We start from the raw sequence: 23,117 nt of genomic DNA, 5'->3' as shown, positions 1-23,117 counted from the left end.
ACACTAGGAGCACCTTTGTGAACTTGCGTGTGTGTCAGGTAATTGGAGACTGCCTCCACGTTCAGAATGAGTCGAGCCACTGCAGCATTCAAAAATAGGCATGCAGCCTTATCTGTGGTCTTGAAATGAATCTGATGCAAGCCTGCAAAGCAAGGCAGTGTGTTCAGTTCTGATGTGTGTGTTGGGCTGATATTGATGCTGTGAAGCTCTGACTCTGTAAAGCCAGTGTTTCCCACATATTAACATGTACAGTGTTTAGAGATGTAAATGTGGAATGTTAAATTCTGAAATGCTAGGATTTTGAAGGTATTTTATACAATCATTTAGACCTTTCTGAATTTTTTTTGTCTGTGAGTAGATCTTTGTGTTTGTATGGTAATCCAGCAACAATGAAGATCGTTATGGTGCCCCATCATTTTTTTTTCCCCTCATAGGCTGCCTTTGTTTTTGAGTGCAGCTGTATAGTTTTTATGGAGATCTGAACTGCAAAGCATGAAGAAACTCTTTTGTTTGTAGTAGCTTCTGTGCATAAAATCAATCTTGATTTTCTTCTAAAGAACAAATCCACTTAACATTCCCAATTCTGGACTGACTCTTGACTCTTTCTGTGGCTTCTTGGGTGTCTGCTGAAATTGTTTGAGCTTTCGGAACAGATTTGCTCCTGGCTCCAAACACAGTTTTCAGATGCGGTTGCCATCCTTAAATGAGCAGAGAACAAAGTTCCACTGTGTCTGAGGACCATAGCTGCTGAAGTTCGCTCTGCTGAATTGTGGAGCAGGCAGCTGACAAATGAAGTATTCTGCAAATCTGAACTTCTTAGAGGGTTCTGAATATATATTTTACTTCTGCTATTTACAAAACCAAACAAACAGTTATTTGTATGATGTCCGCCTCTGCCCATGAGCCCTTAGTAGTAAATGATGATGCCTGGAACAAATACCAAAATAAGCAGCTTTTGTATCCCAGAATTTCAATCTAAGTCTAAAACAAACAGCTGAAATGAGGTGGGTATGAGTGGAAGACAGAGTACATTCTTCAAAAGAAGTCCACGGATCTGGGTGATTTGAAGTCATTATGTGTACTTGTTCTCGCTGCATTTCAGTCCGTCTCCTTGTACTAGGTACTGGGCAGCTTGTTCAGTCCTGCATAGCTAACAAGTACTTAGCTCCTTCCCACCGAAGTCATCTAGCATGAGGCACCGGGCTTCCTTCTGGAGCATGGACTCATGACTGGCTGCGGGTAGCTAGGGCTGCCTCCTTAGGCTCAAAAGAAAGAGTTGAAATGTCTCCGCAGTGCAGTTCTTCAGTGGAACTCCTTAACAGTTAAATGTTCTGAAGATCCTTGTTATTTCCCGTTGAGATGTGCAGCAGGAATGGATTTTGTATTTGCTGCTCTGAGCATGCAGTGATGACCACTAGGACAGGTGGTTACAGGAGAGATTGTGTAGAAGATAGAAGCCAATACGATGTGCCAGGAGGGATCACCCAGATGCCAAGTAAGAACTGAGACCTTTGTGTTCTTGTTCGCAAAGTTGCTTCTTAACTGGTTTGCAGTATAGTAGTGTAGTGGTAAAAATGAGTGCTCCCCAGCTTTCCAGGCACTAACTGGGATAGTTCTGTTATGATCCTATTTGGGAACTTTATCATGCTTAAAACAAAGAAATAGTACTGCTGAGGTAAATGTTAACACTAGCAAAAGCACAGACCTGAGATGAATCCATCTTTATTTTAAAACCTATGCTCTGTTGACCCCTGTTGTTGGTGAAGATAATTCGTTGTCTGTCTCTCTAAAGACTAGGTAATTGAATGCATGAGTCTAACTGATAAGCTTATATGTTGTTTGGGAGATTTTTTTTTTTTTCCCTGTGGCTTACAGCTTTGAGATGAGTAGCTAGATTGTTGTACACGCTTTTTAAGGTCAGATTAACTTCATCAGTTATTTTATCTATTCAAACAGATAAAATTAACTTTTTTCAGAAGCTAATGTTTATGTGCTCATACCACATTTTTCTGAGACTTAGTACCACTTACTGATAATGGAGAAAGTGGCTACTTCTCTAAGTTAATAGGAGGAATTGTAGTACAGATTAATGCACTCATTTTGTCTTCTAATACTGATGCTACTGCCTGTTCCTTAAGTTACCTGAGTCAAGAGAATCTAAATATCTGCATCTTTGGTGCACACATTATCTCATTACTGGCCTCAGCAGCTGCCCTCCTGGCAAGGAGAGAATTTTGATGTTGGACTAATTCATTTGGTTGTTGCATACCATAGTGTAAAACTTTTAAACTATTAACCTGGTTGTTTGAATGTATATTCAACAGCTTACAAGGGCCCTCTGACATGCTGCATTTTTGTACTTACCTGCCTCATTTGACTAGAAATGAAATGACAGCCTGGTTCAGTATTGCTGTTTATCCACAAGCAAACAATTCTGATATCTGTCTTTAGCCCCTGACTGTCCTTTCTTCAGTTTAGGGAAGGCACACAAAAGCACAAGTAGAAGGAGCCTAAAAATAAGGCATTTTGAACTACACTCTTAATGCCTCCTGACTGGCACTTGGAGTAATTTGGCTGCTGGATTCAGTAACTGTAGGTGGATAATTTATTGACCATATCACCATAAACATTCTTAAATGAGAAGGTCCAGGATGTTTTTAAAGTATATAAAATTTTTGTGGAATAACTGTTCTGCAAGAAGATGAGTCCCAGATAGTCTTTTTTTAGTTTGACTAAAGAATCTGTGGAAAAAGCAATCACTTTGTATGGATGCTGTCTGTATCAAAGAAAAATGTAATGAAATGCTCTTGAGAAGCAAACATTGTTCTTGAGTAGCTCTGTTCCTCTTTTCCTTACCTTGTATGTATTTATTGGTACATCCATAAAGCTGGGCACTAGAAAAAGTGTGCCAAGAACGCTACTTGGTGATAATGCAAAGTGGTTATGTGGTGGGGGGTTTTGTTTATTTGTTTGGGGGTTTTTTTGGGGAGGGGGCAGCTCTACCCAGAAATAAAGTGATTGAGAGGGTTTGTGCTAGTAGAGAAACTTGTTTATGTTGCTTTATTAGCCAATATGTCAAGTGCCTGGGTTCCTTGCTGTCCAAATTCCTGCTATCAGTTATGCTAGTAAGTATGTTTTGATAGTTATTTTGGGAGGTTCGAGTAGTGTGGGGGTTTTTGGTTTCGTTTGGTTTGGTTTGTTCGGTTTTCTGAGGGGTGATTTTGTCTGTTCCTCCCTTCTCCCCCCACCCCATCCGGAGGCCTCCAAGTGGAAATGCTGCTTTTATTCTAGAGCTGGTCTGCTGTCAGGTCACGCTGCAGATATGGAGCTACTGTACCTATCTCTTGGCTCAATTTTGTGGCCTGCAGTGATCTCCCATTGCTTCTTTACCTTTGCTTGTTCTTTTCTTGCTTTTCTTTGAGAATGGGCCTGGCCGGATTGTTATTTCTTCTGTTTTCTTCCTCTTCAGTAGGCAGAGGTGGTGGTGGCGGGGGTAATCTGAATAATTTGTCTGTGGCAAACCAACCGGTGTACCAGCCCTTTGGGCGCACAGCTGTCAGGTGGGGGGAGGTACTGTGGTCCAGTTGGAAATGGTTATTGCTTTTAGGTATAAACTTGCCCAAAGGAGAACTTTGGTTAGGCAGTGTAAATTTGATGTCTGCTGTTATTACTGGCAACTCTCGCCTGTGTAGGTGGCATGCCATGGAGGCCCTTCCTTTCTGAAGGAGAAGCGTTCAGCCTTGCATGGTGGCTTGCCTTGTCTCCCCGGTTCACCGCCTGCTGCTCAAAGGGGCCGAGTTTTGAATTTTAAAACTAAGCTTTGTCATTCGTGGCTAAGAATATTTTAGTTAACATCTGTAACATCCAGGCTCTTGTTGGAATAGAGTTATCTTTGGATGCTTCTCAGCTGATAACTGGCATTTGGGATAAATTAAGTTCTACACTAACTGCTTTAGGCTGAACTTACCAGAGCAAAGGAACACTTCAGCTACGTAGTCTGTTTATATAAGCAGAGGTGCAATCATTGTACTGCTTTTTGCATAAATTCATACCTTGTTTGGGATTTTTCTTATTTACTTATACAAACCTTTCAGCTGGATTAAAAATAAGTCCTTTGTGGAGGAAAAAGGAGAGGATTTTCAGCAGTGCATACAAACAAGCATTCCTACCAAAGATGTGGATCACATCTCTCAAACACGCACAAGTGAATGTTGCTCCTTTGAATGTCCAAGCTATGCAGTTCAGGCTCTGCTTTGTCCCAGTGCAAGATACTTGTTGGTGCTTAGGAGGCTTAGAAAGCAGAAAAGTAAAAGATAACATCTAGTCTAGGGCTGAATGAGGAGGGTAGGGTTACTTAACTTACCTTATTTTCTTATTTATATAATGCATTGAGTGAAGGATTGTCCTTGGCTCGTTATTGTACATGTCAGAAGTTTTGACTATTTACCATATATAATATCACCCTTAATGAGTTAGATGACTTCTCTTTTGAAGTATAAATGAATTCAACCCTGTTTAATTAAAAAAAAAAAAAAAAACTGAGCTGGCATTATGCAGAGCACATCTGTAAGCTGGGGGAAACTGCTTATATTTTTAATGAAGTTCACATGATGTGTATCAGTGTTTTTTGTGGGTGAACCAGCAGAAAAGAAGGCAATGAATTCAGGGCTCCCAAGAATACGAAGCAATCCATTTAAGAAACGAAATGGCAAAAGCAACTTTGATCAACCTGTGATTCACACAAACTGTAAATGACTTGAAGTGATAACTAGAGTAGCTCTAGGAAGGAAAGCAAGCTTGCCTTAAAAATATATCAGTGTCTCCCTTGAGTGCCTTTTCTCTTTTTGTAAAGAGATTTCCGAATGTCACCCGGAGTGTCTTCTACCCCAGATTTGTTGATAAATTGCATTCTTCTCAAAGACACTGCAGATGCAAACTTGAGATGTTGTTGCCAGCATAGTTGAGCATAGACTTTGAGAAAGTTTCCAGAAAAACCTGCTGATGACTCATTCTAACATTAGGCAAGCCCCTTCATCCCTCTGTAATGGAACTCCTCCCAGTTGTAGCCTTGTGATATGTATATTTACACAGGAATAGTGGAGCCATTAATTTGGGGGGATTGGCTTATTAGAGCCTTTCTGGAGGAGGACAGTTGATTTGGACTAAAACTAGAAACTAAAATGCAGTATTGCTTCTAGCAGCTTCCCAGCTGTCTGTGCTCTCTGAAATCCCATCACTAACTGAGAATCTTATTTGAAATCCTAAGGAGGAAAAATACACATGCTCTTACTGTTGAGTAGAAGAGCTGAAGCAATTTTGTTCAAAAACTGCCTGCTTAAGGGAAGGAGATCCTTCTCATCTCCTCTACAGGCATTAGGTCAGAATCAGGCTCAAGAATCTGTAAATGCGAAATCGTCTCCTTACTTGTCTTTAAAACAAAAATGCACATAAAGTCAAGAAACTATTGTGCTTACAGCAATAAATATTTATAGGACCATGTTCATTTAAACTATTTAAAGCCAATTTTTCTGAGGGAGGCTTTGCCCTATTCAAAGGGTAAGAGTAGCATTAAATATATATCCCTGTTTTCTTTCTACCTTCTTCGGTGTGACTTCTTGGTCCGTGTATCTGCTTGTCTGCTGCCTCCTCAGTTTTGGCTGTGGTTACTGCTGGTAGGACAAACAGCTCTTAAGGGCTCAACAAGAGTGTTAGGCTGCCTCTCCCTGAGCAGTGAATTCCTAAGTGGGAAAGAGACTGACAGCCTGATTACAAAGCAGTACCAAATTTTCCAAACAAAGTGACGTTATTCTTGAAGCGGTTTTATTTCCCAGTTAAGATAGGTACAGTCTTTCAGGTGGAAGGCCAAATTTTAACTAATCCTAAGGTTTTTTGAGTCCGTATAACTATCGATAGGAAGTATCTTGTGCTCTAAATTAGTAATTTGGAATAGATAAAAGGTTCTTGTAATACATGCTACATATTCCCATGGGGAAATGGCTTGGTTTCTAAGGTTTTTCCGTATATCAGTTGTCAAAAGAAATTTTTTGCATTTTCTGGAGATGGGAATGATTATAGTACTAGTTCACGTGAAACCTAACTCTGCAAAGGGGAATTGAGTGCCTGACATCAGGGTTGGTGACAACAACTACTTTGTACTTTACGTAGTACTCTCTACCAAGTAGACTTACTGCTCAAAAAATAAGTTTAGATGGCATCAGTGTAAGCAGGAGTCTAAAGTGGAACTGGAAAAAATAGCAGAGGAGTTGGACTGAGCGCTAAACTAGAGCGAGCAGCCCAGACTTGTTTTCCCAGCTTTATTCATTTTGTTACATCAAACTAGATATTGGTCAAGAAAGAGATCAGCTGATAAAATATAATAAGCTTTAAACATGGCTGTTTGCTTTTTCCCCTTAGTGCTGCGCGCCCCGAGGGCCGGGCAGGGCTCCAAAGCAGCCGCTGGCGGCGGATTGACTGCCTTGCTGATGCTGCAATATGCTGTAGAAGTATCGGGCATGGGGTGTGCAGCAGTGCATCTTTTTGTGGAGGATCAAAGCTTGTTCCGGCTGAGATGAAATGTCACTTCTGAAATGAGCTGTACTCTGCTGCGAGCAGAGGTGATCTTCAGGTAGGGGGAAACCCTGTCAGCTGCAGAAATTAAATTGAAACTTCCCTGAATTCGTCAGCTTCTGAGCTGCCTTAAATGAAAAGACAAAAGAGCAGCTTTGTTGCAGGATGGAAAAGCAGCGGCATGGCGAGAGGCTGTCACGCTGCCAAAAGCTTCTGTACCATAGTGGCACCTAGTGGCTGCTGAAGGTGAAGTGGCTGCGCTGTGACTCTGCTCTAAAATCCCTGGGACAAAAGAACAGCCAGGGCTAAACTGTGGAGCCACTAAAGGCAGGTCCAGGAAAGCGATCGTGGCCGCTTGGCTTATCTGTCTGCTGCAGACTGATGCTCTGCRTGGTGGGGGTAAATGGCTGGTACATACTGGGCTACAGCTAAAGAATCTGTTAATGTGATTAAAATAGAAGTAATGTCTCTTAGCTTTAAATTGCAACTTTCACAATTGTGTGAGCTCTCTGCATGCAGTTGATTTCAGATAGGAAAGAGTAAAAACATCCACGTAAGTGTGTTGAGCAGGGCCTTGGTATGTGCAGCCTGGAACTGTTCTGCTCCTCTATGCAGTTGTGAAGAATAATTAGCCCTTTCCTTAAAAGCTCGTGCTGTGGAGTAATTCTCGTTCTGGAATGGGGACAGGGGAGGGAAAAAGGAAGCGTGGTTGGTTGGTTTGTTTTGGAGGGGGGGGGTGTGTGCTTCATCCCAGTGTCCATCCTTTGGTTGTGAAATAGGCTTGCTTCCACTAATGCAGTGGTGCTGCCTGCTGTCCCTTGGGACAGTGGAGATTTATATCTGTATGAAAATAAATACAGATCATTCACTCGTCTCTGGAGGAAGATAAAATGTAAACTATCCATTTTCTGTGATAAAGCCCTGGAAATGGTTGGAAGTCAAGATAATTATCTTTATTGCTTTTTATAGCACCCTGTGAAGGCTAAAATCCAATTTGTTTTTCAATAACAGGAAGCTCCTGCTGATGACTCAGAAAAAATCCATTTGCTTTATTGACAAACTTGTCTGTTAGGTTATTGGGGCAGTGTTGTACTTGTAGGAGAAAGGAAATACGGTTGGTAACACAGTGGTGGGCTTTTGATATAAATTCAAGGTTTGATATCTAGTGGTGAGAGGGGAAAACAGAGTTGATCTAATTGGAGGGAAGGCATTCTGCTTTATTGAAGACTGTAAACTAGTTTACGCTTTCCAGTGGCTGCCTAGGAATGATGCTTTTTGCCTTGTTTAACCAACTTCTATACACTGGCAGCCTATTAAATTGAGCTCCCCGGGAAGCTAGTTTGCCTGGCCACCTGCCCGCTCCTTGTCTTATTCTCTAACCTCGGCTTTGTGGGGAAGGGGATCGGAGGTGCTGCTGGGCTCTTTCCTGTCTGTGCCTCAGCTGAGGGTGAACAGCACGTTCAGCTTAGTTTAGACGTGTTACTTGGAAGTGAAGTTGCTTTCTTTAAATTTTTTTTTCTTCTCTGCCTTAATTATGAGAGAGAGTGTGTTGACAGTCTCTAACAAACTTTTTGTTTATATGAAGATCCTGGACACCTTTTGTGCGAATGAGTCATTTGTTAGCACAGTCTAATATTGCAGTTTGGGGGGGGGGNCTCCTGATACTGTGGCTCTGTGAAAAACAGTGTCTTATGCTGCTTGCTCAGCTCCTGGCAAAGGAGGAGTGCTTACTGCCTTGTTTGACTCCTGTATGATATGCATCTGATGGTTTATCTTGGACTAAGAACTTTCCATTTTGAGTGACTAAATTATTAATGGTTTACATGGCTGTCTCTTGTCCCCACTGGATACTGAGTGCAACAAATCTTCCTCTGGTCTTTAAGCACAAAGAGAACTAGTGAAATCGTGTCGCATTCTGAATGATGCCACCTTTAAACCAAGCCAAGATGCACATGCTTTTCTTGAAGTTTTGAATGGATACCACCCTTCCTCCTCCCTTGCCCAGCCCTTCCTTCCCATGCCTCCAAACAGAAGAGGCTTCTAACAGGCTGTTGCTTGAACCTTTCACTAGTTTTGATCTGCAACTGTAAAAGTAAAAACACAGTGCTGAGTTGCATCAGCCTTTGCTTCCTGACTATTCATAGACCTTTGTGACCCTGATGTGAAACTCCTCAAACAATTTTCTCTGTAAGAAAAGAAATGAAGCGTGGAGGTAATGGACCGTGCCCCTGACTTGATAGAGCACTTAGCAAAGGGAGTTTCTGGGCTCACCCCTCTCTGCTTTTTGGAACTTCGTTCTCATGCTGACTGTGGGCTGTGTAATTTGGCAGTACGTGTTGTCATGTGCTGCAGGATCCTAGAGAATGGGTGTATGTGATATACAGGAAGATACTGTTCTTCCAAAATTTAGTGAAATTTGCATCAGTGCTGTTTTACCACCAAGTCTGAGATCTCTTTTAGTGAAGTAAACTTGAATTTGCTTTTTTATTATTATTATTTTATTTCCTTAACAAGTATAGCAGAAAAGCATTTCTGAATTTTCAATTTCTATCCTGTCCCATAGTTGGAAAGAAGAAATCGTGTACTCTGTCAGGCTTTCAGTATCACCACCTTCCAAAATGTCCTCTGAATGTTTCAGGAGGTGATGTTCATTCAAAGATGCTTGGTTTTCAGAGACTAACTTATCAGAGAAACTTCTACGTTTTTCATCTCTCTAGCTAATCCCCCAAAAGTGTGTAACTTAGCACTATCCAAAGTGACAGCATTACAAAACAGTGAATCTTCTAGAGATGGAGTCTTAACAGGCTTTATCCAAGACTGCAAAAGAAAGAGGCAATCTAGGGGTTAACTATGTTTTCAGGGAGGAGGGAAAGAGCTCCACAAGAGTGCTCTTTAGTTTGAAGCAGAGTTCTATTTCTGTTTTATCAAATCTTTGTACCACTTCTCCCTCTTGCTCTACTGCAGGTTTCTGGAGAAAACCGCATTTTCAGTAAGAGTTAAATGGTGGATCTGGGTGGGCAAAGCCGATTTCTTGCCAGTCTCTGAAGACCTGCTCAGTGTTTGCTCAGCTTTTTGTTGGTTTTCTTTCAGGAATTGACTACAAGACCACTACTATCTTGCTAGATGGCAGAAGGGTCAAGCTGGAACTCTGGTGAGTTTGTTTTTAAACTGTATTCACTATAGGACCAGCATCAGTGAGCAGAGGAGTATCGCTAGTGCGATACTGTATTGAACTGTGGAGAATGCGGAACATCGCCTGGTCATGCAGTGAGGCTTACTAGCTTTTCTTCTCAGTGAGTTATTCTGGCAAATCAAACCTCCTTCCGTTAATGAGCAGCACAAACAGCATGCTGTCCTCTTTGCCAGAATGGTCCTATTTCAGTCTTTCTCGGCTGTACCTGATTGTATTCGCATACAGCTCTCAATCACTGGGGAAGCAGTACTATTCTGGCAGTAGTACTGGACTTTCCTTATCACCTAGGAAGAGAAATATGTATGAGAGAATAGGAAAGGAGGAGAAAAGTGTGTGAAGTTGTTTGTTTGTCCCTACAGAAGTCTGGATATTTCTCAATGACTTGGGTAGAAAATTCTAACATAAGCAGCACAATGATTCGACCTCACAGTTAGTGTCACAGACTACAGTAAATCCCTGGAGAGCAGGATTTACTGGAGTGGCCTGACACTGGGATGGAGATGCGAGAATGCTTCAGGTGAACTGTGACTCCTCCTTCCCATGCTGGCAGAGGCAGGAGACCCAGAGTCCTTCTGGCCAGCTTTCTGTCTGTGGTTTAAACTGCTGAGAAGCTGCCACTAGAGTCCTGTAGATGAGAGAGGCGAGACAGCCAGATCTTATTCTGGGTTTCATCCTGATCTGATAGGTGATGACATAGGCCCTTGAACATGAAGTTAAATTTCAACACTTCAACACTTGTATCAACTGGAATATCTGTATGAATTGTTAAGTAGTGAATGAGTACCGGGTTCTTGGCCTCGATGACTGACTTTGGCAATGTACAGACTCGTGGTTTAATTATACATCTGCTCTCAGTTGAATGTCCTCATTTTTGTTATGAAAGAAGAGAAATGGCTAAATTTTCTCTTCTAATTTGTATTTTTCTATGTGGTTCTTATCATATTCTTTTGTTTCTCTTGTAAGATGCCTATTTTAACATTTCAACTCTCTGTGTAGTCACCTCTTGCTTCTATCTTGAAGCCATTTTCTTTTTGTACTGTACTACTTAAGTTGGAGAACCTGCACGTAACCTTCCCTGAGATGCTTACATCATTTTATGATGTCTTAATGATTTTATTTTACTTAATGATTACTCTTAACATTTCTTTCCTCATCCAACCCAATATTTGTTTGTTAGTGGGAGAAGATGGTTTGAGCACAGACTGTTAGATTGAAGTCCATGACCAATAATATGACCCTTGAAAACTTTAGATCTGAAAGCGGGGCTGTCTTGAAGCTTGTGATTGCTGCATTTTTTCATATAGCTGCTGCAAATCCGTCTGTGGGATTGACCAGCCCTCTCTGTGGTTATTAACATGTCTTCACTGGACCAGAATCAAATGGACACATCGTAACAAACATCATAACATTTTTGCTGATGAACCTGAATCTGGATTACATATCAGTGTATACTGCTCAGATCAGAGTGCTGTGCTCTGGCTTACTGTCCCTGATGTTCCCACGGGCACTGAGAAATGTTAGTAATGTGATCAAGCTTACTTGTACTATATCACGAGTGGCAGCCAGGACATAGGTTAGTGTTTGTAAAGCCCCTTGTCCCAGTGAGCAGTACTTCCCTAGTACTGTTCCTGAGCTCTGTGTAGGGTATGCCAGACTAGGTCTGTCAAGGAGGTTTAGATATAAAGGCACTTCCTTTCATATTCAGTTAAAACTTGTTTGGAAAAGTGAAACTAGCCAGTGCAAGAAAACTTCTCCTGTCTTCAATCATTATGTTCATTTTATGTTAGGTTAGCTTTTAACTATGACTAGGAAAGATTTGTGGTCTCATCCTGATTTTTTTTGAACTGCCAGTGGACTATAGAGAACTAGATAAAAGATCTTTTGCCCAAGGAAATGAAATGACTTGCATCTTGGCACATCCTAAGGTAGTGCCGAGTGATCTTGTTTGTGCCTGCTCCATGGGAAACATGATGACAGGGAGGAACTCTGGGATGCATCATACTGAAAAGAAAAGTGGCAATGCACCCAAGGAATATCTTCAAATTTTTCCTGAAAATACCTTGCAGAGCAGTTCTGGTATCATGCATGTTCCAAAGGTCTAATGAGGTTGACACTGCTTGGTTTTTAGTCCAACAGGAGATGTGTGGTACGGGATTTGATTCTTTAGCGTTCATAGCTGTAACTTTAATTTTCTTTGTTACAGGGACACATCAGGGCAAGGAAGATTTTGTACCATTTTCAGATCCTACTCTAGAGGAGCCCAGGTAAGCTTGCTGTCAGTGTTCTGATAGGGGATATTTGCTTTTTCTTCTGACTGTAAAAATCTTTCACTCTGTAGTTAAGAGCTCTGAAGAAGAATGCATCAAGCATCAGAAGGATGGGAACTATGTTAACGCACTATATATTTTTTTCTGCCTAGTACTCTGTTTTATGAAACAGTGGGAGAGAGGGGAGGGAGAGTGACAGACTTTGCTACAGAAAAGGTCTATTACAGACTAAATTCAATATTAGTTTCTAGACTAGGGGCTGAGAAAACAAAGATTATAGAGGACAAGGCAATTCTCACTCTAGATCTGCCTTCGCTTTAATGTGGGGATTCATGCTTTCTGAGGTTTGTCAGATTTGTTTAAATATGACAGCAGCTTTCCCAATGGAATTCTTCCAGTCTGTGTTGCATTCAAGTCAGTTCCAAAAATAGGGCTTCTCCAGCTTGCATGTTTGATACAGACGTGAAACTAGAGCAGCTGAGTTGGATTTTAAAGTGCATTCTTTAAAACATGAAACAGAGCATTAAATTTTGAACATCTCCTTTGGGCCCTGCTCCAGAATAGAGACTAGATTCTGAATATCAGAAATATCTTGTGGTTCTTCTGAAAAATTGCTGTTAGTAATCCTTTCTTGCTGTGCTAATGTCATCCTTTTAGTAACATGATGGGGGGCCTCTAGGATAAAGTCTCCTTAAGTTAAATGAACTTAAAAAAGACTTCCTGCAAATTTACTTGTGCTTTAGACATGAGATCGCTTAGACTGGGATGTGCTGCTGATACCTCCTACAGTGTCTCATTTATTCTTGCTTGTGCACATCTCTGGTGTTGTGGATGGCTTTGAGGCAGCTTTTTTTGAAGCTGAGGCCAACTTCCTGGTTATTGCAGGAGTGCAAGGCACAGGAGTGTTGGTGTGCAATGGGAGAGTACGTAGGCCTCAACTTAGATGTTCCATCCAATGCATGAGTTTAAAGACAAACTTCCCTCTACCCATACTATATTTCAGAAAACTCTAGAGCTTCAATACTAATATATCCCTTTGCTTGAGACCATGCCCTATCCCTTATCAGTTATAAATGAACAGAGTTGATCAGTGTGGTATTCTGATGGCCTCATAATTTAGGTTTGGTCAGTGAGAAACCGCTGTGGTCGGATGCCTGAATCAAACCAGGAGTAGAAAGTGAAGAGAGGGCAGGCTCCCAACTGCAGTGTGTCTAGTAGTATCGTCTGACCCCTTTTACCTCAGTCTCCAGCATGACCTGCTCTTCCAGACTGCTGTACAAAAGACTTTCTCCCCTTTGTGTAGACTGTGAGCTCCTCGGAGCAAAGGCTGCGTCTTGGTAAAACTTAACCCAGTGGAGCCTGCACCACGTGATAGAATTCCTAGCTGCTGCTGCCAGACAAAGACCTAGGGCAGGTGTGAGAGGAACAGTGATGAAAATACTTTTCTTTGGTTGAAAGAGTGGACTGGTCCTCATTTGGAACCACTCATCTTCACTGGGACAGTGAAGCTATTTTACTTCTGACATTTTCAAGAAGATGTCCCTGCTCAAGGTATTCACTTGTGAAAACACATAGCTATTTACTCAGGGAAGCAGTATGGAGTCTGCAAAAAAAAATGGGCAATTGGGGAATGCGTCGAGGTGCTCAAGGAAAGTCCTTTCACATGGGATGGAGTAGCCACAGACTGGGCAAAAAGTGACTGCTGTGGGGAAAAAGGAAAACTCCAAAGAAGGTCTGGTCCCTGCTAGGAGACAGTTTCTTCTCTTGGCAATCTCTCTAGCGTTTCCTTTAGAGGATTCAATTCTTACCATTACACTTGAGAAACAATAAAGTGGGGAGGGGAGTCAGGTGTGCTTCCCTCAGTTCAAGCCACTTGTCACACCATGCAGCTGCTTTGTGTATTTTATTAAGTACTCACTATTCAGATATTCTTACCCTATTCTCACTCGACCCCTCTAAGGGCCCATCAGGTTCCTGAGGCCAGGCCCTTGCTCTCATGGGCAACCTGTGAAAGTCCTCTTCAGAAACTCAAATTTTGAATTCATTCTTAAAGCTCCTCCTTGTACTCCTTATGGGAAGTCCAGTTCATACAGTCTCAGTACTCTGCTCAGTAGGACACTTTCGATAGCTTTCAGCTTAAAGGTGCTCATGGCCAGTTTATACCAAGTTATTCTTGTACAAATATCACCCAGTGCTTTAAACAGAGCTTTTCCCCTCCCTGGCACCTCTCTTCTCTGCTGTATTTATTCTTCCTTAGCCTTTGGCTTATAAGGGTTAAACAAACTGTTTCCCTTTTCTCCACCTGGATTTGTATCGGGCTTCCTACAGCAGAAGTCTTGAAGTCAGATGATAACAAGATAGGAGAGAAGAAAGTGAATAGCTGAGGCAGAAATTTCAGTAGAAACACAGCATTAAAAATACCTTGAAGAAACGGACAACTCAGTAGCATTTTATCTCTTTTTCCCCTGAGACCACACTGGGCTAAGTTGTCTTTACGCTATCGATGAAAAAACTGTATCACAGACCTGCTAAATGGCAGCTTTCAATCAGAGGAAGGGCAGTATTGCGAAGCTAATGTTATGCCAGAAGTAGTTAGTTTCTGGATGCTGAAAATAACTGAAGGCATTGAAGCCCATTCTTGCAGTGCCCATAGGCATCTACTATTAAAAATAAACAGTCGTCTTGCTTTGGTTAACCATTAAGAGTTTAAATTAAGATACTTTCCTCTTTCAGGAAGTGTTGTGAAGAAAAAGTTACAGAGACAACATTTGTATTCCCACTAATATAGGAATATTAATGTATTGCCACATGGGAGCCAGATCATCTGATACCAAAATGGATCTAAGTTTTACTTCAAGTCACCCGGTGAGGACTGAACCTGAATTCTAGTCATTAGCCTACAAAAAGCACCTACTTTTCACAGTGCAATGCTCATCTCAAGAATACTGTTCAGAGAGCAGTAGTGATTTTTCACTTGGGAACTCCTTCTACAGGGCAAGCTCACTGTTTAGGGCTATTTTGCTGTTTTTGAGGGTGAAGGTTGACTGTTTTAGCAGATCAAGATTGAGGCATCACAAAACTAGTTTGGAAAAGGGATTTTTGACACAAGCAGAATGCTGGGACCTGGCAGACTTGAGGAAAACCTGCTTTTCTGCAGAAGTGAGCAGCAGATGTCTGGAAGGTCTTTGCATACCCTGGCATTCAGTATTAAATCATTCACATTAAAGACCCCTCCGTCAAGTTGGCTGTTGAGGTTTATTGTGAACATCTCTCTTTTACACAGGTTCCTTGTGGGAGATAAGCAGATAAGATGAGCAAGGCAAGCTTTTTCAGAGACTTTAAAGCGAGATTTTTCTAAAGCAACGCTGATGAGTAGAATGGAAGGGCAAGATGTTGCTGTCCCAAGTAAAGAAACTATCAAGAACCTCATCTTGAGGAAGAAAGATATAAGCAGTCCATTTCAAACTTTAGATCAGACAGATACATGACACCTTCTGGCATCCAGCATCAATGTGTCAAGAGAGACAGGCTGTAGGAATCCAGTGGAAGCACTGTATGCAGTATAAATGCCTCACAGCTCCATTTCAATTTCTAGACAGATGTAAATCTTTCAGTGCATCCACACTTGCAAACTATTTCTCTTTTTAAATAGTCACCATGTGTCACAATGCCTTGGTATTTTTGGTCCCCAGTGAAGAGAGTAACGTTCACTTTAAAATGCGTAACTGGAGAGCACAGCACAGAATTGTCTGCAAAAACTGAGGCCAAAATCTTGGACTCGGTTCAGGACCAGAAATCCCATCAGCGTATAAGGTCCTTTAGAGAATCTTGCCTGTGGGCTCTTCGGACAAAAGCTGCCATGGGACAGTTTGTAAGTGTGTAGTGATCTCCTGTGGCCTTGAATTACTATTTGTGCTTGGCAGTGTGCAATTCTTGCATTGTAAGTGCTGGTGTTGTAGTACTACTGGAAAGAATTTCCAAAATGTGAATGCATATGCTCTAGTAAGGGGCTAGCATGGGATATGTGCCTCTTTTATGCTATAGATAAAGCAGTATTAAATTATTAAGAGTGTTCAGCAGGTTTGTAGAATCACAGGGTATCACTTGGGTTTCAGGGGCTTGTCACGAGGATCACAGATCTTTCTTGCTCTCCCTCCCTGCCATGCCTAAGTGATAACTTCTTCAGGGATGCATGAGCTCTTTGGTTCAAGGAGGAGGCTTGTAGCATACTGATGTGACTGAGACCTCCCTCCTTTTCTCTCCTTGCTTCCCTGGGGTTTGAGGTTTCCCCCCTTCTAGCACAACAGCTTTCATTATCCCTTCCCTTTTAGGAGTGTGTTAGGCCAGCAGGTCCTGGCAGCATTGCTTCAGGATCTCTATTTGGGGCAGAGGAGGAGGAATGCTTTCTGGGGATAGCAGCACTGACCTCTAGGCACTGAGGGTGAGGGGAAGAGTATGGAGGCCAAATCAACCTGACTGGAGGGGCAGAGGAGGGTAGAGGTGGAAATCCAGCAGTATTGTTACCTGCAGAACAATCTAGGGGAGTCTGTAGTACTTCAGTCTTCAGAATTGTTTTGGCGTCTCATATCTCTTGTGTTTCCAAATTTGCAGTAGTGGTGGTACTTCAGTACACTGGTATCTTTCCAGAGAGTGCAGACAGCTTATTTGCCATACGAATGGGAGGAAGGAGAGCATTTTCAAAGTAATGCTTTCTTCAGCAGAAAGAGTCAGCTAGCCTAGCTTCTGTTCTAAGGTTCTGATCTAATAGTGATGGGTAGCAAGCAACGAATGTCTCTTGCTACTGTAAAATGAGGAACTGGACCTTGCATCTTTGCAGCTGATTGCAATATCCCTTTTGTGAGATACATGCTGGGTCCTGCAACAGTTGGGAAGTTTTGGTCCCCTTTCACTTGTGTGCAAGAACTGCATGATGCTAAATCAGCCCCTTAAAAATTCAAATGTTAGTTGGGAAGTGGCATTTGTTCTTGATCTTTACAAGAGTAAAGAAATACCTGAAACTTTAGGGGCTGCCATATTTCAAAAGAGTTTATCTTAATTGTTGCAGTGTAGCATATGGTGAAAGGTATTTAGTTGAGCTTAAAGGTGCTTCAGAAGTCTTTTGTTTTGCTCTCTTATTGTTGCTCTTTGACCTTTTCTACTTGGTCATACCTGCAAGCAGGACTGGTACACTGATCTCTCGACTGTCGCATGCAATTGTGGCTTTTACAGCTGCTAAGAGCAAATGCCAGCTATTCCAGCAGTCATGATGGAGGGGAGAAGGAAGATCATGATGGTGTTTTCTAGTCTAGGCTTAATCATTGCTGATGTCCTCATGTGCTGGTGACTTAAACCGGTTCTTGAAACATGGCCTGCCATCATTTCACAGCCAGTGTGATATACAGAAACTTAAATTCTTCATGAATTGTTTCAGACCATCTATAGAAAGTCATAACCAGCATTCAAAAATTCTTCCATCTTATACCAGAGCTGCAGCCCTAACAGAATAACAAATACTGTTGAGTTCTGCTTAGGTGGCTGATCTGAAAAGTTGCTGTTTGTCCTGTTCAGGGCTTCGTAGTGTGCAGGGAGGTGATGGCATTTTTGGCAACTCGGGAGGCTCTTGAGATGTACTCTTTGCTGTACCCCTTACAGCTTTTTCAGTTGCTGCAAACACTTAGCTGTGTCATGTCACTTCCATGGAGGTTGTCCAGCTGCTGGAAGAGTCAGCCCCTGCCTGTCAAGCTGTTTACTGAGAGCTGAGTGATAAATAAACCTCCCAATATGTTATGCTGTTAGGAAATTATCTGGCAGCAGGGTGTAATTGCCCCATGAGCAAGATCCGGGTAAATCCAATTTGAGCACCTGCAGCAAGCTGAAAGCAGTCTCAGGGACGTGGTTCAACTTCCCCCCCTTGGCTATGCAGACAGATCTCTGTAAGCTACTGCTGAATACAAGTTTAACTTTTGTCAAAGTAAGTGTCCATATGTGCTGCTTCATACAATAACAGATGATCTTTTGTATTCCTTGTTCACTGTGTGAGGCAGCACGAATATGGAAATTTCCACTGCTGTTATGCTTAGGCTTGTGTTGATGTACAGGTAGTGGTATGGAATTGAACAAATTTAGTGTTCAATTCAGAGTGGAAATGAACTTTGAAAATTAGGTGTCAAAAGACTTGAGAACAGTTTAGGGATGAGTCCAGTCTCCTAACGCAGAAGCCTGTAGACGGGTTGGGGAGAAGAGGAAGAAAGAATGCTTGAGCTGTTGATGAGTTAAATTGGTGAGGGCTCTAGAATAACCTAGATTTGAGAACTTGCGTGTAAAGTTTGGGTAGAGCCTTTCACTTCTCTATGCTATGGAAACTAGGGGAGATTGGGGTGCCAAACACTTGAAAGTTGTTTTGTGAAACCAAATATTACTTGAGAGGTATGGAGATAATTATGGTGGTCACAGTGATCTAGGCTTTTGGAAAGAGAACTATTTAGGGTGCAAATGGAAATGTTCATTTTTATGGTTAATTAAAATTTCAAGCACATTATTCCAAWTTTTTTTTTTTTTAAGTGGAAAAAAAGGCAGATCCTAGTTGGAATTGTCAGGAGAGATGGAGCCAATTCCCTGTCTGCATGCATGTCTGTGTACTGTTCTCTCTAGGAGAGAAAGTAGTAATGACAAAGTGTATTTGGGATGTGTCATATAGAAATGTGGTGTCTGGAGCATACCTGTATTGTTTGGAAGAAGTACAAAGCATCTGGCAATGCCACACATTGGAGAGAGTTTTTTAAGGCTGCTTCATCCATCTCATGTTGAGTAAATATAAAGCTGGTCTTAATACCCGTGCTGGGAAAGATGGGGACAGAATCAAGGTTTTAGACAGCTTGGCCTTGGTGTTTCCTGATCTTTGGAAAGTTTGACCTGAGAATTTTAATTCTAAATGTGTGTGCATGGAGCTGTGTTCTGACTTTGGAGGGTAAACTTGGGGAGACGGTGTGTCTTTTCTTGCATTTAGAAAGTATCGTCTTCACTTCCACCTTGCTGCTGAGAACTTGATGTTGCGTTTTTGCTGATGTTTTATCCTTATTCCTCTTTAAGGAGATCTTAGGGTGCACTTGCCAGCATGCTTAAAGATGCTTTTCTCCTAGAGCATATTTCTGGCAGAAGCAGGCTTGACAAACTAGGTCTTGAGTCTGTTTCTGTTGGCTAAAGGAACGTCAGTCCAGAAATCAAGTAGACTTCATTTAACTTGTTCACAGTTTGTTTATGTCTTGGAAGGGGATCATCAAGCTCTTTCTGTTTTGTTATTCCCTGGCTGTCATGCACTCTTTCAGTAACATCAAGCAGACTGGAGCTTTTCATTCACATGTGCAGCCTTGGAAGCTAGAGGTCAAAACTCATATAGCAAAAATGAAAATAAAGCTCAGTATCTCCGTTTGCAAAACACACCTAAAACATGATGTAACCTGGTAGTGGGTAGTTTGTGATTGGGTTCTTGAAAAGTACTATTTTTGGTTTTGCAGGGGGGTTTTTGATTTGTTTTTTAAACAAAGAATAATTATTATTTCCTACTCTTTTGCCTACCTAGACCTAGAAGAAATCAAAATTCTTTCCTCCAAAAAACCCCACCCTCCAATTCTTTTTGAGTATAAAGTCTTATTTTAACTGTTTTAGAAATGACAGCCCAAAAAATTATGGGACATGAATGAGCTCTAAGCTTTCCCTGGAAGAAACCTAAGATCAGTCTGCTCCCCCCACCATATACACATATGGATAATCTACTTGCTTACTACTTGCGTGAAAACTTATTGTCAAGTCACTCAGAATAGCCTTAAACCAAAACTTTGAAGTGCTTGTTTTTCATGTTGGGCTATCAAAAATGAAAAACAACCCACCATGCAAGATTTATCTTTCTTACCTTTTCCCCTTCTCTTGGTATGTTTCATCCTTTCTGCAAATGGCACAAATGCAAACGAGTAGATATTAGAAGGGCAATGAGGCCAAAATGGCCAAGCTTCAGTTAGAAAGCCAACTGCATGGAATGGGAGTGCTGTACAGGAAGGAGGAGGCTAACATTTGGGAGTCAGAACTCTTTTTGACCAAGATTAAAAGAAACTATAGAAACTGGGCAGGCTTTGTAAGAGCTGCTTGCTCTGAGAGAGGTTTTGAAAAAATGGGAAACAAAGTCACGTATGCTGGGTGTGCCAGTATAGCTCGAAGAAAGACTGTTTTCCCAAATGATGGGAATGTTTTAAGTGCCAACCTAAGACATGGCATTATTATGAGGGTTCAAATGCCCCAGTGTTTCTTTCCAGTGTACTTTAAATCTCATTTTTCTGATCATTTTTCGTGAACTTATGAGGTATATCACATCTCTGTACATGGTTTCTCAGTTCACCCAGTGCATCAAGGGCTTTGGCAGCAGCAAATAATTTAAAGTTGTGTTACAAGAGGACTGAGTGGATTGAGTTTCTTGTTTGGGTAGTAGATCTTCTGTTTAAACAAATAAAGCAGCAGCTTTGCTGGAACGTTAGGATACTTGGTGGGTCATTGACTTCTACCAGGATGAATGTTAGGCAAGTTGTCAGCTCTCTCCTTCACTGAGCTGTTTCTGGGTATCTCAGGTAGAGAAGACTAGGCTGTCAAAGGAGACATTCTCTTGCCAACTTAAAATATACTTTGGTTGCACTGGGGGCTTGCTGTAGGGATGACTGTTCCTGGAGGACACCCCAGATTAAAAGAAGACTGGTTCTGCCAAACTTGCTGCTAAATGATCTGTCATCCTGGAGTCTATACCTTGAACTGGTTTGTTTTGCCCTCAGCTTAGTCTTATTGCTTCTGAGTTATTTTCCATGTGATGCTTTATGTTGTGCCTGGCTGTGCTACCTTCTCTCAGCAATATGAGTTCATCTGTTCTCTAGTTCACATTCCTGGGTATCTTCAATTATGATTCTGCAGAGTGAACCTTGAAGTTTGTCATCACTTGAAATGTTCTCGACTATGAAGGTAGAGAGAGGCGACAGGTTGGAAAAACAATAGGACTAGCTGCTCCTTGAGACAATTCTCTAAATCCTGTATGTGCCTGACCATTGCTAAGAGGTAACTTCTGATGCATCAACTTGTGTGCCTGCAGGGCCAGACATAGCCTAGTTTCCTTGTGGCTCTCCTCAGAAATACTTTGATGCAAAAAAAGCTTGCCTGGTAGGTGTTGCTGTGAACCTGAGTGGCCTGTTAGCTAGGCTTGGAGCAAGGGTGAGGACCCTCTGAAGTGCTGCTGCATGTTGTCACTGGTGCAGACACAAACTTCCCTGTGTCAAATTGTGCCTGTCTCAGTCACCAACATCATGGTGCTACACCTCAAGAAGCGTCTAGGGAAGACAGGTGTAGGCCTGAGTGTGCAGTAGGTACCTCTCCTTTTTAGAAGAAGGAGAAAAGGGAAAAGCCACTGGAAAATACAATGCCACAATACTATACCACTGGCTAAGCAGAGTGAAAGAGGAATTTCCATCTTGCAGCACAGGATAGATGGATGGTGACTGTTTTAGTCCCTTCTTAGGAATTGATAGGAATTACGAGCAGAGTTGCTGTGTTGGCTGTCAAGCAACCACTGGGCAGCAGGCTGGCCCAGGACAAGTTGCATGCCTGAGCAGCTTCCTTTCCTGAGGACCCAGCAGATTTTCTCAGCAGTGGGTGGTAGTAAGGGGGCCTTTACAGCTGGGCTGCCTGTGGCTTACTACTGCATCTTCCCTCTGGTTGGTCTTTAACCATTTAAAGCTTTACAATTCATGTTCTGACTCTGCTTTTGTCATCTTGAGCTGTGTCTCCTACAGTGCAGGCTTCCTCCTCTCATTCTCATGTGCACACATGCACCCACATGTATGTGTGGGCACAGAAACCGAGCACTGGGAGAGTATTCTGGGGAGCAGACATGTACTTGGCCTGTTCAGGTAACACTGCAGCTATCAGCTGTTGGTTCCCGTCAGTGACAGGATTGTGCACTTGGGAGAGTTTTGATCTGATCTGGTCTGGCTCTTACATTGACTAATCTGCTAGAGTCACTGTAGCTATGTTTGTTTTCTGCCAGTGTGGCACAGACAATTAGCAGCATTGCCGGCTTTTAGCAAAGCTTAGTGTGGACCCTGATCCCGAGTTCTTAATCCTCCAGATTCTTGTTACCTTGATTATTGAAATCACTCAACTTCTTCCCTGACAGTAAAAGGAACACAGAATGAAACAGATTCTAGAGGAGAAGAAAAATGTGCTGGAGAGAGGTGTGCTGTATAAACTTTGTCAGGATCTGCTACCATCCTGCTATTTAACATAGCTGCTCTGCATAAGGAGAAAGGAAATAAGCCTTTCTGCCTTAGTGACTTAGTGACAAGTGCATGCTTTGCGCAGCCTTGCTTCCTGGATCTGCATGCTAGTCCCATGTTGTTATTCCAAGCAGATTCAGAAAGCAAGATTGTGCAAAACTTTTATTCATCCAATCACAAATCTGATACAAAGTCACCGAGGCAGGTTCTCCTTTGCAAAGATTCTGCTGCTTTGGAAATGATTTGGGAGATGCTCAAGCAAAAACGGAATGGGYGCCTTTCCCAGAGCTGCTAACTTGTTAGAAATGGGGGTAAATTCCTCTCTAATGGATCTGAGTTAGTACAGACTTGCTGCATATTTGCGTACTTGCTAGGGCTAAAACTGAGGCAAATTGAGAGATGAGACACTTCTGTGGYCTCAGCCTTTTAGTTTTTGAATATAGAAATAGTCTTTTCAGGTGCATCTCCCTTTTAGTTTGTATAGTATGAAACTTCCTAATTGCATGTTCTCTTTTACTAGGGAATTCTCTTGGTGTATGATATCACTAATCGTTGGTCCTTTGATGGGATAGATCGGTGGATAAAGGAAATAGATGAGGTAAGTTGAGCGAAAGAACATATGTAGGGTTTTTAATGCACCATTCACACACTAGGGCTACTGGCCTTTATGGCTGTGAAGAGCCAACATGTATGATAGTGTGGGAAGATAAACGTGATGCATGAGTGCAGTGGTCTGTGATTAAAAATCCTGGGAGGCTGCCCTTTTGAGATAGGGATGGGAATGGC

The 23,117-nt window shown here is 42.0% G+C and overlaps 1 protein-coding gene across 1 annotated transcript in view; it reads left to right on the top strand.

The window, feature by feature from the left end:
* Positions 1 to 23,117, top strand: part of RAB40C (RAB40C, member RAS oncogene family) — a 36,797-nt gene that overhangs the window by 10,352 nt on the left and 3,328 nt on the right. Inside the window, exons 2-4 of the mRNA XM_026079212.1 lie at positions 9,658 to 9,718; positions 11,964 to 12,024; positions 22,852 to 22,929. Coding sequence (XP_025934997.1) covers positions 9,658 to 9,718; positions 11,964 to 12,024; positions 22,852 to 22,929 — 200 coding nt within the window. The remainder of the gene's footprint in view (positions 1 to 9,657; positions 9,719 to 11,963; positions 12,025 to 22,851; positions 22,930 to 23,117) is intronic.

The sequence above is a fragment of the Apteryx rowi genome, unplaced genomic scaffold, assembly GCF_003343035.1.
Source record: "Apteryx rowi isolate R43461 unplaced genomic scaffold, aptRow1 scaffold_494, whole genome shotgun sequence".
Taxonomy (NCBI): domain Eukaryota; kingdom Metazoa; phylum Chordata; class Aves; order Apterygiformes; family Apterygidae; genus Apteryx; species Apteryx rowi.
Note: the sequence above shows the minus strand (reverse complement) of the source record. Positions and strands in the feature narration are given on the sequence as shown.